This window comes from Macaca fascicularis, chromosome 7 (assembly GCF_037993035.2).
Source record: "Macaca fascicularis isolate 582-1 chromosome 7, T2T-MFA8v1.1".
Taxonomy (NCBI): Eukaryota; Metazoa; Chordata; class Mammalia; order Primates; family Cercopithecidae; genus Macaca; species Macaca fascicularis.
In genome coordinates this window covers 91289653-91305170 of record NC_088381.1, presented here as the reverse complement: position 1 = coordinate 91305170, position 15518 = coordinate 91289653, and the positions used below count along the sequence as shown (strand labels likewise).

General features: G+C 55.4%; 2 protein-coding genes across 12 annotated transcripts in view; one reads left to right on the top strand and one right to left on the bottom strand.

The window, feature by feature from the left end:
- ZFHX2 (zinc finger homeobox 2) overlaps window positions 1–14878 on the top strand; it is a 31532-nt gene extending 16654 nt beyond the window's left edge. For all 4 annotated transcript variants that reach the window (XM_005560899.4, XM_015453591.4, XM_045396207.3 and 1 more), the window contains 9 exons: window positions 431–2520; window positions 2721–3238; window positions 4086–4326; window positions 5590–5664; window positions 6033–6091; window positions 8032–8232; window positions 8844–8970; window positions 9132–12605; window positions 12867–14878. In XM_005560899.4, coding sequence (XP_005560956.3) covers window positions 480–2520; window positions 2721–3238; window positions 4086–4326; window positions 5590–5664; window positions 6033–6091; window positions 8032–8232; window positions 8844–8970; window positions 9132–12605; window positions 12867–13846 — 7716 coding nt within the window. In that variant the 5' untranslated portion in view covers window positions 431–479 and the 3' untranslated portion in view covers window positions 13847–14878. The remainder of the gene's footprint in view (window positions 1–430; window positions 2521–2720; window positions 3239–4085; window positions 4327–5589; window positions 5665–6032; window positions 6092–8031; window positions 8233–8843; window positions 8971–9131; window positions 12606–12866) is intronic.
- The window catches only part of THTPA (thiamine triphosphatase), a 47199-nt gene that overhangs the window by 24519 nt on the left and 7162 nt on the right, over window positions 1–15518 (bottom strand). The gene's annotated exons all lie outside the window — the stretch shown is intronic.

Here is a 15518-nt window from a genome sequence, read left to right as displayed (position 1 = left end):
AGAGACCAGCCTGACCAACATGGAGAAACCCTGTCTCTACTAAAACTACAAAATTAGTCAGGTGTGGTGGCGCATGCCTATAATCCCAGCTACTTAGGAGGCTGAGGCAGGAGAACCCAGGAGGCGGAGGTTGCGGTGAGCCGAGATCACGCCATTGCACTCCAGCCTGGGCAACAAGAACAAAACTCCATCTCAAAAAAAAAAAAATTTAATTAATAAAATAAAATAAAATAAATAAAATGAAGAGTTCTGATATTTGACATATTATATTTTGAAGCCTATTAGACACTAAGTGAAATTTCAGGTTAGCAAAGTGGTGTCTAAGTCTGGTGTTCAGGGAAGAGGATGGGGCAGGAGTATCCAGAGATCTAGCTGCCCAGCTGGGGTCTCTGCAGCCTCACAGCACTGCTCTCTCCTTGTCTCCCTACAGGGTACTGGTTGTCACGCTGACATGAGCCCCCAGCACTCCTCCGTCTACCATGGCCACCCTTAACTCAGCCTCTACCACTGGTACCACCCCCTCCCCTGGGCACAATGGCCCATCCCCGCCTTTGGACACCTCCTCCTCCAGCATCACCTCTGATCCTGTCACCAAAGATCCCCCTGCTGCCCCCTCCACCTCTGAGAACATGAGGTACTCAGAGCCAGGGGGACAGCCCCTGGAGTCAGGCTGTGGCCTCATCCCACCAAAGGAGATTGGGGAGCCCCAGGAAGGGCCTGACTGTGGTCACTTCCCACCAAATGACCCAGGGGTGGAAAAGGACAAGGAGCAGGAGGAGGAAGAAGAAGGGCTCCCTCCCATGGACCTGAGCAACCACTTATTCTTCACAGCTGGAGGTGAGGCCTACCTAGTGGCCAAGCTGTCCCTACCAGGTGACAGTGAACTCCTGTTACCAAAGGGCTTCCCCTGGGGTGAGGTGGGCATCAAGGAAGAGCCCAGTCTTCCCTTCCTTGCCTACCCACCCCCTTCACACCTCACTGCCCTTCACATCCAACATGGCTTTGACCCAATCCAAGGCTTTAGCTCTTCTGACCAAATTCTGTCCCATGATACCTCAGCACCATCTCCGGCTGCCTGTGAGGAAAGGCATGGAGCTTTCTGGAGCTATCAGCTGGCTCCAAATCCACCCGGAGATCCCAAAGATGGCCCCATGGGGAACAGCGGGGTCAACCACGTGGCAGTCTTCTGGCTCTGCCTTCTGTGCCGCCTGGGTTTCAGCAAGCCCCAGGCCTTTATGGGTCACACACAGTCTCATGGGGTGAAGTTAACCCCTGCCCAATATCAGGGCCTGTCAGATAGCCCAGCTGTGCTCCAGGAGGGGGATGAAGGCTGCGAGGCCCTCATAAGCTTTCTGGAACCAAAACTCCCTGCTCGCCCCTCTTCCGACATACCCCTTGACAATAGCAGCACAGTGAACATGGAGGCGAATGTGGCCCAGACGGAGGATAGCCCCCCTGAGGCAGAAGTCCAGGCCCTTGTCCTCCTGGATGAAGAAGTCATGGCCCTGAGCCCACCCTCTCCATCCACAGCCACCTGGGACCCCAGCCCAACCCAAGCCAAAGAATCGCCAGTAGCAGCAGGCGAGGCAGGGCCAGATTGGTTCCCTGAGGGGCAAGAAGAGGATGGAGGGCTCTGCCCCCCACTCAACCAAAGCTCACCCACCTCCAAGGAGGGGGGCACTCTCCCTGCCCCAGTGGGCTCCCCCGAAGACCCCAGTGACCCACCCCAGCCCTATCGCCTAGCTGATGACTACACCCCAGCCCCTGCAGCCTTCCAGGGCCTCAGCCTGTCTAGCCACATGTCCCTGCTCCACTCACGCAACTCCTGCAAGACACTCAAGTGTCCCAAGTGCAACTGGCACTACAAGTACCAGCAGACCCTGGATGTGCACATGCGAGAGAAGCACCCTGAGAGCAACAGTCACTGCAGCTACTGCAGTGCTGGGGGCGCCCACCCCCGCCTTGCTCGTGGAGAGAGCTACAACTGTGGCTACAAACCCTACCGCTGCGATGTCTGCAACTACTCTACCACCACCAAAGGCAACCTCAGCATCCATATGCAGTCTGACAAGCACCTGGCCAACCTGCAGGGCTTCCAGGCGGGCCCTGGTGGGCAGGGAAGTCCACCAGAGGCATCACTCACACCCTCCACGGGAGACAAAGAGCCTAAGACCAAATCATCCTGGCAGTGCAAGGTGTGCAGCTACGAGACGAACATCTCCCGCAACCTGCGCATCCATATGACCTCTGAGAAGCACATGCAGAATGTCCTAATGCTGCACCAGGGGCTGCCGCTGGGCCTGCCACCTGGATTGATGGGGCCAGGCCCTCCTCCCCCACCAGGCGCTACCCCCACTACCCACCCTGAACTCTTCCAGTACTTTGGGCCCCAGGCCCTAGGGCAGCCTCAGACTCCCTTGCCTGGCCCAGGGCTGAGGCCAGACAAGCCCCTGGAAGCCCAGCTGCTTCTCAATGGTTTCCACCACCTTGGAGCACCTGCCCGCAAGTTCCCCACACCCGGTAAGCTTCTGTGCTTCTTCCCTCTTCTCTCCTCCCCAGGGCCAAACTCTACTCCTTGCTTTCTCCCAAGGACCAACTCCCAACTTAGGTAACCGTAAGTCCCTCTGAGCACTATCCTACTCATTAACCCACCTCCCCACATAGTGAACCCACCCTGCCCCATTTCTTTCTTGGGCCACTAATCTGTCTCTGTCCTCTAGCCCCTGGAAGCCTATCCCCTGACGCCCACCTGCCTCCAAGTCAGCTTCTGGGTTCCTCATCCGACAGCCTGCCCACCTCACCACCCCCAGATGATAGCCCGTCCCTGAAGGTGTTTCGCTGCCTAGTGTGCCAGGTCTTCAGCACAGACAACCTGGAGCTGCTGCTCTACCACTGCAGCATAGGCCGGAGCCTCCCGGAAGCTGAATGGAAGGAGGTGGCTGGTGACACCCACCGCTGCAAGCTTTGCTGCTATGGCACCCAGCTCAAGGCCAACTTCCAACTCCACCTCAAGACTGACAAACATGCTCAGAAGTACCAGCTGGCAGCCCACCTGCGGGAGGGGGGTGGGGCCATGAGCACCCCTTCCCCAGTGTCCCTGGGAGATGGGGCTCCTTATGGGTCTGTCTCTCCGCTGCACCTGCGCTGCAACATCTGTGACTTTGAGTCCAACAGCAAGGAGAAGATGCAGCTGCATGCCAGGGGTGCAGCCCACGAAGAAAACAGCCAAATATACAAGGTGAGGCTGGGTCAGAAAGGGCCATCGGAAGAGGAGAAGGGAATGGGGACGGAGGGAGGAGATGCAGAATAAGAAAGTGATAGGAAAACCCTGGGTGACAAATGGAGAAAAAGGAAAGTATGCACCACGTAACAAAGTATGTACCAGGGTAACAAAGTGACAGATATGGAGAAAGAGACCAAAGAAGAGCAGACTCTGACAAGTGAAACAGACTTTATTCAGCTGTTCTAGTGTTTGGCCCTGGAGGGAGGGGTGGTGTCAGCTCAGTTTGTCATGTCACCAGAGGTTCAAGAGGATGGAACCAGACTCCATTTGCATGCTGGGAGGGAGTCCAGGAGTGGTAGGAGAAAGAGAAAGGGTTGGGGAGAGCAAGCAATAATAAGTAGGTGGTCACAGGAGGGAAAGGCGGGGGGGTTCAGGAGGAGGAAGTGAGGGGTGGGGAGGGGGCTGCTGCTAGTCAGTCTCCCTTAGGGGAGGCAAGAAGTCCCCTGAGGCTACGTGTGGTGCCTCACGCCTGTAGTCCTGGCACTTTGGGAGGCTGAGGCAGGAGAATCACTTGAAGTCAGGAGTTCGAGATCAGCCTGGCCAACATGGTGAACCCTCATCTCTACTAAAAATACAAAAATTAGCTGGGTGTGGTGCCCATGCCTGTAATCCCAGTTACTTGGGAGGCTGAGGCATGAGAATCACTGAACCCGGGAGGCAGAGGTTGCAGTGAGCAGAGATTGTGCCATTGCATTCCAGCCTGGGCAACAGGGCAAGACTCTCTGGGAAAAAAAAAAAGAAAGTCCCCTGAGATCTGGCATGTCCCTTCTGGGTCTGAGCCAGGATCTTCCCATGATTCTAGTTTCTGCTGGAAATGGAGGGAGCAGAGGCAGGGGCAGAGCTGGGGCTATACCACTGCCTGTTGTGTGCGTGGGAGACACCCTCCCGCTTGGCTGTGCTGCAACACCTGCGCGCACCTGCCCACCGTGATGCCCAGGCCCAGAGGCGTCTGCAGCTGCTACAGAATGGCCCAGCTGCTGAGGAAGGACTCGCAGCTCTTCAGAGCATCCTAAGCTTCAGCCACGGGCAGCTCCGGACTCCCGGTGAGGAAGAGGGGACTGGAGAATAAGAGCTGGGCAGGGAGGGCAGCAGGATGTGGGGAGCACGGGGGCTGCAGAATTAGGGATACAAGGAAGTTTGAGAAGTGGGCCTGTGGGCCACCTATAGCAAATGGGAAGAAGCTGTGAAGGGATAAGACAGAATGAGCATGTCAGGCACCATGGAGGCTACCTTGAGTAGAAGGGCAAAGAAGGGCAGCGGCTTTGCTGGGAGGGGGTGAAGAGGAACCACCTAGTGATTCTGAGTAGTGACTACTGTCCTAGTAATGCTGAAGGGTGGCAGGCTGGAGCTGGGCAGGAAGGAGAGATAACCTGTTTTGTGCTGGGCCCGCGCATCTTGGAAGGAGATAGGAGCTGTGGGCATGATCCAAAGGCAGCAGGGATGAGAACAGGCCCCTGACAAGCTTCCCAGCCTCTTCCTGTCTCCTAGGAGGTCTTCAGCCCTAGGGCTGGGCTTAGAGTCACCCTTAGGCAGTTGAGGTTGTACCAGCAGAGGCCGGGAACAGCCATCCAGGCACCATTGATCCACAGGGTGCAGGAGAAGAGCCTGGAAGGCGCTGCCAGAGGTGGGCATGGGCATCGGGCTTTGTAGAGCCAGTGGTGGGCAAGGGCGAGGGCATGGGCAGCAGGAGCCAGGAACACGCAGCATTGACTGGTGCTAATTGAATTGCCAATATGCTGGCTGGAGTTAAGTGCCGGAGGGGCCCAGATCAATAGCTAACGATCCTGGCGCAGGGCTGAATGGAGTTAAGGAACTTTAACACTTTAATTAGGCTGCCACCGAAAATAAATTCCTACACATCTGTCAATTCTTACTTGAGTGGTAATCTCCTCTTCCAGCTAGACCTGCCACTTCCTGCTCACTGCAGCAGCTGCTTCCATTCAACTGAGGCTTCCTTCTTCAGTGCCCCTCCCACTACATTTCTGGGGCTTCCCACTTCCTGGGTCAGTTAAGACAGGGAGCTGAGTTTGATCTTGTTTCTGCTGTCTACTGCTGGACTTCTATAAAAGGATAGGAGCTGGACTGTCATAAAATGATCTCTTAGGCCCTACCAGTTCTAATACTGTAATTTTCCCTCTGTCTTCTGTGTGGATGTTTCTTGTTGGCTTCTCATACTCTCCTGCCTGCTGATTGATCCATCCATTTTCTCCTTCATTGACTGGCTGCTTGTCCTGCTTCCTCTGCCCTATGTCCTCCATTCCCTGATGCCACCCCTCTTTAAGCTGACTCTCCCCCATCCTACACAGGGAAGGCTCCTGTCACCCCCTTAGCTGAGCCACCCACCCCTGAGAAAGATGCCCAGAACAAGACAGAACAATTGGGTGAGTTGTTCTTCTGGTCTGTTTTCCCTCCCTTCCCCCCAGTACCTCCTACATTCTGAGATGCTCATGGGACCTTGCAGTAATCCAGGAGCCCAGCAATGTCTGTGCTCAAGGAGCAAAACTGATTAAAGAAAGGGCTCATCAGGGGGAAGGGAGGCTGAGCCACAAGAGGCTAGGCACTTCTGCCCTTTTTGAGAACTCAGACCTGACCATCCTACTGACCCGGAGTCAGCCCTTGCCAAGCCTCACCTATCTACTGAGTTTCCTGCCCTTTCCCTAGTGCCCAACTCCCTACCCTGGAAGCTGTCTGCTACAAATCATCTTGAGGGCTCTCAGGGTTCCTTAATCTCCTCTTCTTTCATCCTCAGCTTCAGAAGAGACAGAAAACAAGACTGGCCCTTCCAGAGACAGTGCCAACCAGACCACGGTCAGAACTGGGGTAACTGGGAAGAGCTGAAGTGGGGGCCTGGCTTTACTGAGATCTGCTCATATTCTAAGGCAGACCTAATTTTGTCATGCTTTGACTTATTTCACTCAGAATAGCACAGTTAAGAAATTCCACCCAGGTCCAGTTCCACATGTTCAGCACTTTGAGGGGCAGAGCTGGCCCAGCAGGGTCAAGCACAGAGGGAGATGATAGGAGGGAGACAGCAGGAACTTGAGGGAAAGATGAATAAAGGAATTGTGCTGAGAGTAGGAAAGAGTGGGGGTACATGCTGGAAGCAGGGGAGGAAAGCAGTAAAGAAATGAAAAGAGAAAGGCAAAAGCAAACAACCAGCTACTGCCCAGCTCTTTATCCCTCCGGAGCAGAAAGACAACAAGACACCAGTGTTCCTACCCTACAAAACGCCCTGAGCCTGGATGGAACTGTCCTGGCACCCCCTTCCTAAGGGTAGAGGCACCAACCAAATGATTCACGCTGACAGCATGTGCCACAAATCTCTAAATCCCCAGGACTCAGACCTAGGCAGCACCCAGGAATGGCAGCTCTGTGGCCTGAAAGTTGGTTCTAAGGGGATTCCCAGCCTCAGGTTTGAGATGCCATCCTGTGCCTCACAGCTCTCCAAACTGGACCGCAATATGTAACATTTATTGTTATTGCAATACGCAGTGTTACTGCATTACTGCAAGCTGAAGTAATGCCTTATGTCCTCAGCATCTTTTCTTCCTAACTCCGGCTCCCATCAACAGACCTCTTCCAGATGTCTGCTCCAGGGGCTAGGCGCATTAAGATGAGCATCCAGATCCCCTTCCTTTATGGTCATCCACTCCCTGACACACAGGCCTGTGCCACTGGTGCCAGCCTGGATGCAGGCTGGGCAGGTCTGGCAGTCAGGTGATGGTAGAGCTTCTGGCAGCCTCACCCCTCTGGAAGTGTGGCTAAGAATGTGCTGAGAGGGCCGGGTCAGAATTTTCCTGGGCCACTCGGGAAGCTGTGGTGTTTATTCACATTAGGAAAAAGAAGAAGGAAAAAGAAAGATGGAAAATAAGGTGGGAGCTGCTGAGCCTGAGGGAGGATGAGCTGGCTTCTGAGCAGACAGGTAGGGCCCCTCTTCAGGGGACAGTTCACAGAGGCAGAGTGGGCAGGGACAAGGAGCTTCTGGGTCCAGAAAATGCCCAGAGGAAATGGAACCATTTCACAGAGAAGACACAGGCAGGATAGGATAGATAAGAAAAGAAAACTAAACCCAAGGTGGGGGCAGTAGGTACAGAGCCATCTGTTAGCTGGAGAGTTGAGGCAGGCAGCAAAGACTGGGAAAGACACACCAAAGAAAGGCAGAGAAATCAGGATGGTGGAAGAGGGCCAAACAAAGAAGAAGTACAAGGTAGCGGCCTAAGCTAGGCCTTTGTCCCAGTCCAAGGGAAAGTGGGGAGGAGCCAGCTCTCAGGACGGTGGCTGGAGGCTGGGTCTGCTGTAATGCTTTCCTATCTGGCTAGTTCCTCTTAAATTAGGAGTGAGAGGCCAATCGTGGTGGCTCACGCCTATAATCCCAGCACTTTGGGAAGCCAAGACGAGTAGATCACCTGGGGTCAGGAGTTCAAGACCAGCCTGGCCAATGTGGCAAAACCCTGTCTCTACTAAAAAAATATAAAAATTAGCTGGGCATGGTGGCACACGCCTGTAATCCCAGCTGCTCGGGAGGTTAAGGGCAGGAGAATTGCTTGAACCTGGAAGGCGGATGTTGCAGTGAGCCGAGATCATGCCACTGCACTCTGGCCTGGGTGACAGAGCCATACTCCATCTCGGAAAAAAAAAAAAAAAAAAAAAAAAACGGAGTAGGTGCCAGTGCTGCATCCAAAGGACTATGTGATGATGGATCCTATCCTTCCCTGACACTTCCTCCACTGCCCATATGTACCCTCCAGGTATACTGCTGTCCATACTGCAGCTTCCTGAGCCCAGAGTCCAGCCAGGTGAGGGCTCATACACTCTCCCAGCACGCGGTGCAGCCCAAGTACAGATGCCCACTGTGCCAGGAACAGCTGGTGGGCCGGCCTGCCCTGCACTTCCACCTTAGCCACCTTCACAACGTGGTGCCCGAGTGCGTTGAGAAGCTGCTGCTTGTAGTGAGTACAGGCTGGGTGAGGATGGTCCAACGAGGCCTTATTATGGCTATGCAGGAGGGGAGGAAGAGGCAGGGGTATTCAGGCAAGTGCGTGTGCTGGGGGCACGGAACATTCAGGCAAGTGCATGTGTTGGCTGGCTGAGGATGGTCTGACAAGGTCTTGTTAGGGCTGTCCAGGAGGGGAGGAAGAGGCAGGAGTATTCAGGCAAGTGCATGTGTTGGTGACAAAGGTAGCATTTCATGGGTTTGAAGTTGGATTTTAGAGAGGGAGACTCAGAACTGAGCTTGTCTAGCTGCCTCTACTCAGAGATGAGGAAACTCGGCTTCTGTTTCACTTCCATTAAGTCCTGAGAAGAGTTGCTGAACAGCAGGCACCAGCCTGCCAGAACGATGACTTCCGGCTTGGGGAAAGAAGCCAGATAAGAGAGGCAGCAGCCCAGGCTCTCTCATCTGTAGCAAAAGCAGCAATTAGGTGGGAGGTTTGTCCAGACAGGAGGCTGGATCTGTGGAAAGGGATCTCGGCACAGGTACAGGTGTAGGGCAGATGGGTCAGGAGTGGCGTAGGGGCAGTGGCGGGTAGTGGTGAAGCCACTAGGCTTTTTCCCATTGCAGGCTACAACTGTAGAAATGACATTTACAACCAAAGTGCTGTCTGGACCCACATTAAGCCCTCTGGACGATGGCCAAGAACCCCCAACTCATGGGCCAGAGCCTACACCCAGCAGAGACCAGACAGCAGGTAGGGAATGGAACAGCAAACCTCCCAAGGTACCAGGAAAGGGGACTCCGTGGGCCATCTGAAGATGACTGAGGCCAAGGTCAACTGCCCTGGTATTGAGTGGGTGGGGTCTGGCTTAAACGAAGTTCCCTGCTTATTGTACCTTCTTCTCTCTCCCCTAGAAGGCCCTAACCTGACCCCAGAAGCCAGTCCAGATCCTCTTCCTGAGCCTCGCTTGGCCTCAGTTGAGGCCCCAGACAAACCCTTGGGAAGTCCTGGTCAACCCCCTTCTCCAGCCCCATCTCCAGTCTCTCAGCCTGATGCGCAAGCTGAAGACATAGCTCCTCTGCCTACCATGGCTGAGGAGGAAGAAGGGACCACTGGGGAGCTCCGCTCTGCAGAGCCAGCTCCAGCTGACTCTCGCCACCCTCTGACCTATCGGAAAACCACCAACTTTGCCCTGGACAAGTTTCTGGACCCTGCCCGACCCTATAAGTGCACTGTGTGTAAGGAGTCCTTCACCCAGAAGAATATTCTATTGGTTCATTATAATTCTGTCTCCCACCTGCATAAGATGAAGAAGGCTGCCATTGACCCCTCTGCCCCTGCCCGGGGAGAGGCTGGTGCCCCACCTACCACCACTGCTGCCACAGACAAGCCCTTTAAGTGTACAGTCTGCCGAGTCTCCTACAACCAGAGCTCCACCCTGGAGATCCATATGCGGTCAGTTCTGCATCAGACTCGCTCTCGGGGAACCAAGACTGATTCCAAGATTGAAGGGCCAGAACGCAGCCAAGAAGAGCCCAAGGAAGGCGAGACAGAGGGGGAGGTGGGCACTGAGAAGAAGGGCCCTGACCCCAGTGGCTTCATATCTGGATTGCCTTTCCTGTCCCCTCCCCCACCTCCCTTGGACCTGCATCGATTCCCAGCCCCTCTCTTCACCCCACCAGTCCTGCCCCCCTTCCCTCTGGTGCCCGAATCACTGCTTAAGCTCCAGCAGCAGCAGCTGCTCCTGCCCTTCTACCTCCATGATCTCAAGGTGGGGCCCAAGCTGACACTAGCTGGGCCTGCACCTGTGCTGTCCCTGCCAGCTGCCACCCCTCCTCCTCCACCCCCACCTCCCAAGGCTGAGCTGGCTGAGCGGGAGTGGGAGCGGCCCCCCATGGCCAAAGAGGGCAATGAGGCAGGGCCTTCCTCACCCCCCCACCCATTGCCCAACGAGGCTGCCCGCACTGCAGCCAAAGCCCTTCTAGAAAACTTTGGCTTTGAGCTGGTGATCCAGTACAATGAAGGGAAGCAAGCTGTGCCCCCTCCCCCTACCCCACCCCCACCTGAGGCCCTCGGGGGTGGGGACAAGCTGGCCTGTGGGGCCTGTGGGAAACTCTTCTCCAATATGCTTATCCTCAAGACACATGAGGAACATGTCCACCGCCGCTTTCTGCCCTTTGAAGCTCTGAGCCGTTATGCTGCTCAGTTTCGAAAGAGCTATGACAGCCTATACCCGCCCCTTGCAGAGCCCCCCAAACCTCCTGATGGGTCTCTGGATTCACCTGCTCCCCATCTGGGCCCACCCTTCCTGGTCCCAGAGCCTGAGGCAGGGGGGACCCATGCCCCTGAAGAGCGAAGTCAAGCAGGGGGACACTGGCCCATAGAGGAGGAAGAAAGCTCCAGAGGGAATCTTCCTCCCCTGGTGCCTGCCGGCCGCCGGTTCTCCAGAACCAAGTTCACAGAGTTCCAGACCCAAGCCCTGCAGTCTTTCTTTGAGACTAGTGCCTACCCCAAAGACGGAGAGGTGGAGCGACTCGCAAGTCTGTTGGGTCTCGCTAGCCGTGTGGTGGTGGTGTGGTTCCAGAATGCCCGCCAGAAAGCACGCAAAAATGCCTGTGAGGGTGGGTCCATGCCAACTGGAGGAGGCACTGGGGGAGCCTCCGGCTGCAGGCGTTGCCACGCCACTTTCTCCTGTGTTTTTGAGTTGGTGCGCCACCTCAAGAAGTGCTATGATGACCAGACCCCTGAAGAGGAGGAGGAAGAGGCAGAGAGAGGGGAAGAGGAGGAAGAGGTGGAAGAAGAAGTAGAGGAGGAACAGGGCCTTGAACCCCCTGCAGGGCCTGAGGGTCCATTACCAGAGCCTCCAGATGGGGAGGAGCTGAGCCAAGCAGAGGCAACAAAGGCAGGAGGCAAAGAGTCTGAAGAGAAGGCTACTCCATCACCTTCCCCAGCCCACACCTGTGACCAGTGTGCCATTTCTTTCTCCAGTCAGGACCTCCTGACCAGTCACCGCCGACTACATTTCCTGCCATCTCTGCAGCCCAGTGCTCCTCCCCAACTCCTAGATCTGCCCTTGCTGGTGTTTGGGGAAAGAAACCCCCTGGTGGCAGCCACCTCACCAATGCCAGGGCCACCTCTCAAACGGAAGCATGAGGACGGCAGCTTGTCCCCCACAGGCAGTGAAGCAGGGGGAGGAGGGGAGGGCGAGCCCCCCAGGGACAAGCGCCTGCGTACCACCATCTTGCCTGAGCAGCTTGAGATCCTGTACCGTTGGTACATGCAGGATTCCAACCCAACACGCAAGATGCTCGACTGCATCTCCGAGGAGGTGGGGCTCAAAAAGCGAGTGGTACAGGTCTGGTTCCAGAATACCAGGGCCCGGGAGAGGAAAGGCCAGTTTCGAAGCACCCCTGGGGGAGTGCCTAGTCCAGCAGTGAAACCGCCTGCCACAGCCACCCCTGCATCCTTGCCCAAGTTAAACCTCTTATTAGGCAAGGTAGATGATGGCACTGGAAGGGAGGCCCCAAAGAGGGAAGCACCTGCTTTTCCCTACCCCACTGCCACCCTTGCTTCTGGGCCCCTGCCTTTCCTACCACCTGGGAAAGAGGCCACCACCCTAACACCAGAGCCACCTCTACCTCTCCCACCTCCCCCTCCACCCAGTGAGGAAGAGGGCCCGGAGGAACCACCTAAAGCTTCTCCAGAGAGTGAGGCTTGCAGTCTGTCTGCAGGAGATCTGAGTGATTCATCTGCTTCCAGCCTAGCTGAACCAGAATCCCCTGGGGCTGGAGGGACCAGTGGGGGACCTGGAGGTGGGACTGGTGTTCCAGACGGAATGGGGCAGCGGCGCTACAGGACCCAGATGAGCAGCCTGCAGCTGAAGATCATGAAAGCCTGCTATGAAGCTTACCGCACCCCTACCATGCAGGAGTGTGAGGTTCTGGGAGAGGAGATTGGGCTGCCCAAGAGAGTCATCCAGGTCTGGTTCCAGAATGCTCGTGCCAAGGAAAAGAAGGCCAAACTACAGGGGGCAGCCGCTGGGAGCACTGGAGGCAGCAGTGAGGGCCCCTTAGCAGCCCAGCGCACTGACTGCCCCTATTGTGATGTCAAGTATGATTTCTATGTCTCCTGCCGAGGCCATCTCTTTTCCCGTCAGCACCTGGCCAAGCTCAAGGAGGCAGTCCGAGCCCAGCTGAAGAGTGAAAGCAAGTGCTACGACTTGGCCCCGGCACCTGAGGCTCCCCCAGCTCCCAAGGCCCCACCTGCGACCACACCTGCCTCCGTGCCCCTCGGGGCTGCCCCAACCTTGCCTCGCCTGGCCCCGGTCCTCTTGTCTGGTCCAGCTCTGGCTCAGCCCCCGCTGGGCAACTTAGCTCCTTTCAATTCAGGTGAGTAGGGAGGCTGGGAGGAGCTGGACTTCAGAGAACATCCCCCTCTAATGACATGCCCTTCCTTTTCCTTCCTGATTCTTCCCATGTCCAATCTCCTGTGGCCCTCCTTTGTGTCAGGCTCTTGGGGGAAAGAAGGGAGGGAAGGGGCATGGAAATCCGGTGCTGGGAATGGGTGTGTGTGGCTGGAGATGGCCTATGGCAGAAAGAATGATGGGACAGGAGATGGCTAATCCTTCATCCTTCCTTTCATCTTCCTAGGCCCAGCAGCCTCCTCAGGCCTCCTCAGCCTCGCCACTTCGGTCCTGCCTACCACCACAGTGGTCCAGACTGCTGGCCCAGGCCGCCCCTTACCTCAGAGACCCATGCCCGACCAAACCAACACCTCCACAGCAGGCACCACTGACCCTGTCCCGGGCCCTCCTACTGAGCCCTTGGGGGACAAGGTCTCCGGTGAGCGAAAGCCAATTGCAGCCCCCACCAGCTCCTCCAATGATGCCCTCAAGAACCTCAAAGCATTGAAGACCACTGTCCCAGCCCTGTTAGGGGGTCAGTTCCTGCCCTTTCCATTGCCCCCTGCTGGGGGAACAGCACCGCCAGCTGTCTTTGGTCCCCAGCTACAGGGGGCCTACTTCCAACAGCTCTATGGCATGAAGAAGGGGCTATTTCCCATGAACCCCGTGATACCTCAGACCCTCATTGGGCTGCTACCGAATGCCCTCCTCCAGCCACCACCCCAGCCCCCTGAGCCCACAGTCACAGCACCTCCAAAGCCTCCTGAACTGCCCACTCCAGGGGAGGGGGAGGCTGGTGAGGTTGATGAGCTGCTGACAGGCAGCACTGGCATCTCCACCGTGGATGTAACTCATCGCTACCTTTGCCGCCAGTGCAAGATGGCATTTGACGGGGAGGCCCCAGCTACTGCCCACCAGAGATCCTTCTGCTTCTTTGGGCGGGGCTCTGGGGGCTCCATGCCACCCCCATTGCGGGTGCCCATCTGCACCTACCACTGCCTGGCATGTGAGGTGCTGCTGAGTGGGCGTGAAGCCCTGGCCTCCCACCTGCGCTCCTCGGCCCACAGGCGCAAGGCAGCCCCACCTCAAGGGGGCCCACCCATCTCCATCACCAACGCCGCCACTGCTGCCTCGGCTGCTGTGGCTTTTGCCAAAGAGGAAGCAAGATTACCTCACACGGACTCCAACCCAAAAACTACTACTACCTCTACACTTCTAGCTTTATAAACAGATAAACCAAGATGGGGAAGAGGGGAGGGCCTCAGGGTTCCCTCTTGTACCCCAAGGGGTGTTTGGTGGGAGCTCAAATCCCTCACCCCACCCCCTGGCCCCGCCCACCTCACGGGAACTATTCAGTTCCCACCCTCAGTGGGCACCACACACCCCACCTCCAGCAGAGTCCTGCCTCCTCCCAATCCCCACAGACACACACACTGATCCTCATCCTCAGCTCCTTGCAGATGTAGCCCTTGCCCATCTTCACAGACACATACACCCATCTTGGCACCCTGATTATTCATACATGTCTGCCTACCACACACAAAATATATCCTTGGTTCTATCTTCCTTTTCCTCACTGAATTCCCAGCTCCTCATCCCCATAAATGCATACACATACATGCACACACACACGTTATCCCATGATGTTCCACTGAGAAAACACCAAAAAATTTTGAAAAAGAAGATAAAAAGAAGAAAAAGAAGAAACGAAAAAGAAAGCCCAAGGCCAAGAAGGGGGAAGGAAAACAAACTTGCCACCCCCTCTTCTCCTTCCTAACCCTTTGTCTAGAGCACCATACTGCTCACAAACTCTTTCCAAATGCTCAGTTGGCTCCCAAAGTTGGAGCCTGGGATGGGCAGGGAGCCCACAAAACTCTAACCAAACTGGAGGCTGGCATGGGAGAAGTGCTTCTGGTTCACTCTCCCTACCCTCTCCCTCCTAACCCTTTTCTTGCCTGACAGGGGAGCCCCTGCGGCCTGGACTCTAGGGGATGCTGCCACCAGAAACCCCTCTGCCAATCCCTACCCGGCACCCTGGGAACTGCAGTAACTTATTCTCAAAGGCTTTAAACACAGAGATCCTCTCAGCAGCCGTGGGCCCGCCCCTTGTCCTAGCCCTGCCACATAAGGGTCCAGCCTCCAGGGACAGGCACTGCCCACCAACGGCAAATCCAAAGTTATTTAAAAAAAAAAAAAAAAAAACTGAAACACAACCAAAAAAACGAGAGCGAGAGACAGTGCGTGCACACGCACACAAAAGAGAGAAATGGAGACCAGAGGAATGAACTAAAGAAAAACATAAACTTGGAAAATACAGAAAAAAAAAAAGAAAACTCTCCCATCAAACAAGTGTTTTTTTCCTATTTGTGTCACTCCCTACTCCCTGTCCCACCCCTACCCCCCGGTTTAAGGGTTTCTTTAAACCACCTCATCTTTGGAAGATCAAACAGCTTTAGTTCCTTGCTATGGGTCTGGTGGTCCTCGAAGGACTGAAGTCAGTGCAACCTTTCCCTGGCTATGCCCAGTCTCAGAGGTGGGAGCTGGCAATATAGGGAGAAGAGCCTGAACTCTGGGGAGAGACATGTCCCAGTTCCCTGAATTGGGTATTTATTAGGACAGGTAATAGCCCTTCATTTCCAGCTATGAGTTAGAAAAGTCAGTGTCATCAGTGTCACCAAAAGTATCTTGGCAGTCCCAGGAAGAAAGGGGTGAGGGGGGTATTTAATTTCTGAATCTGAGATCTGCCTTTCTTTCATCTCCTACCTTTTCCTTGCATTTACTTTTTTCACAAACTCCTAATCCTATTGCCCTCCCTAGAGGCCCACCTTTGCTGGATCCCTTGTTCCCTTCCCCCCAATCTCCTTTTCTTCCCCCTTGTCCTCTGCCCTTGCTCCTGCTC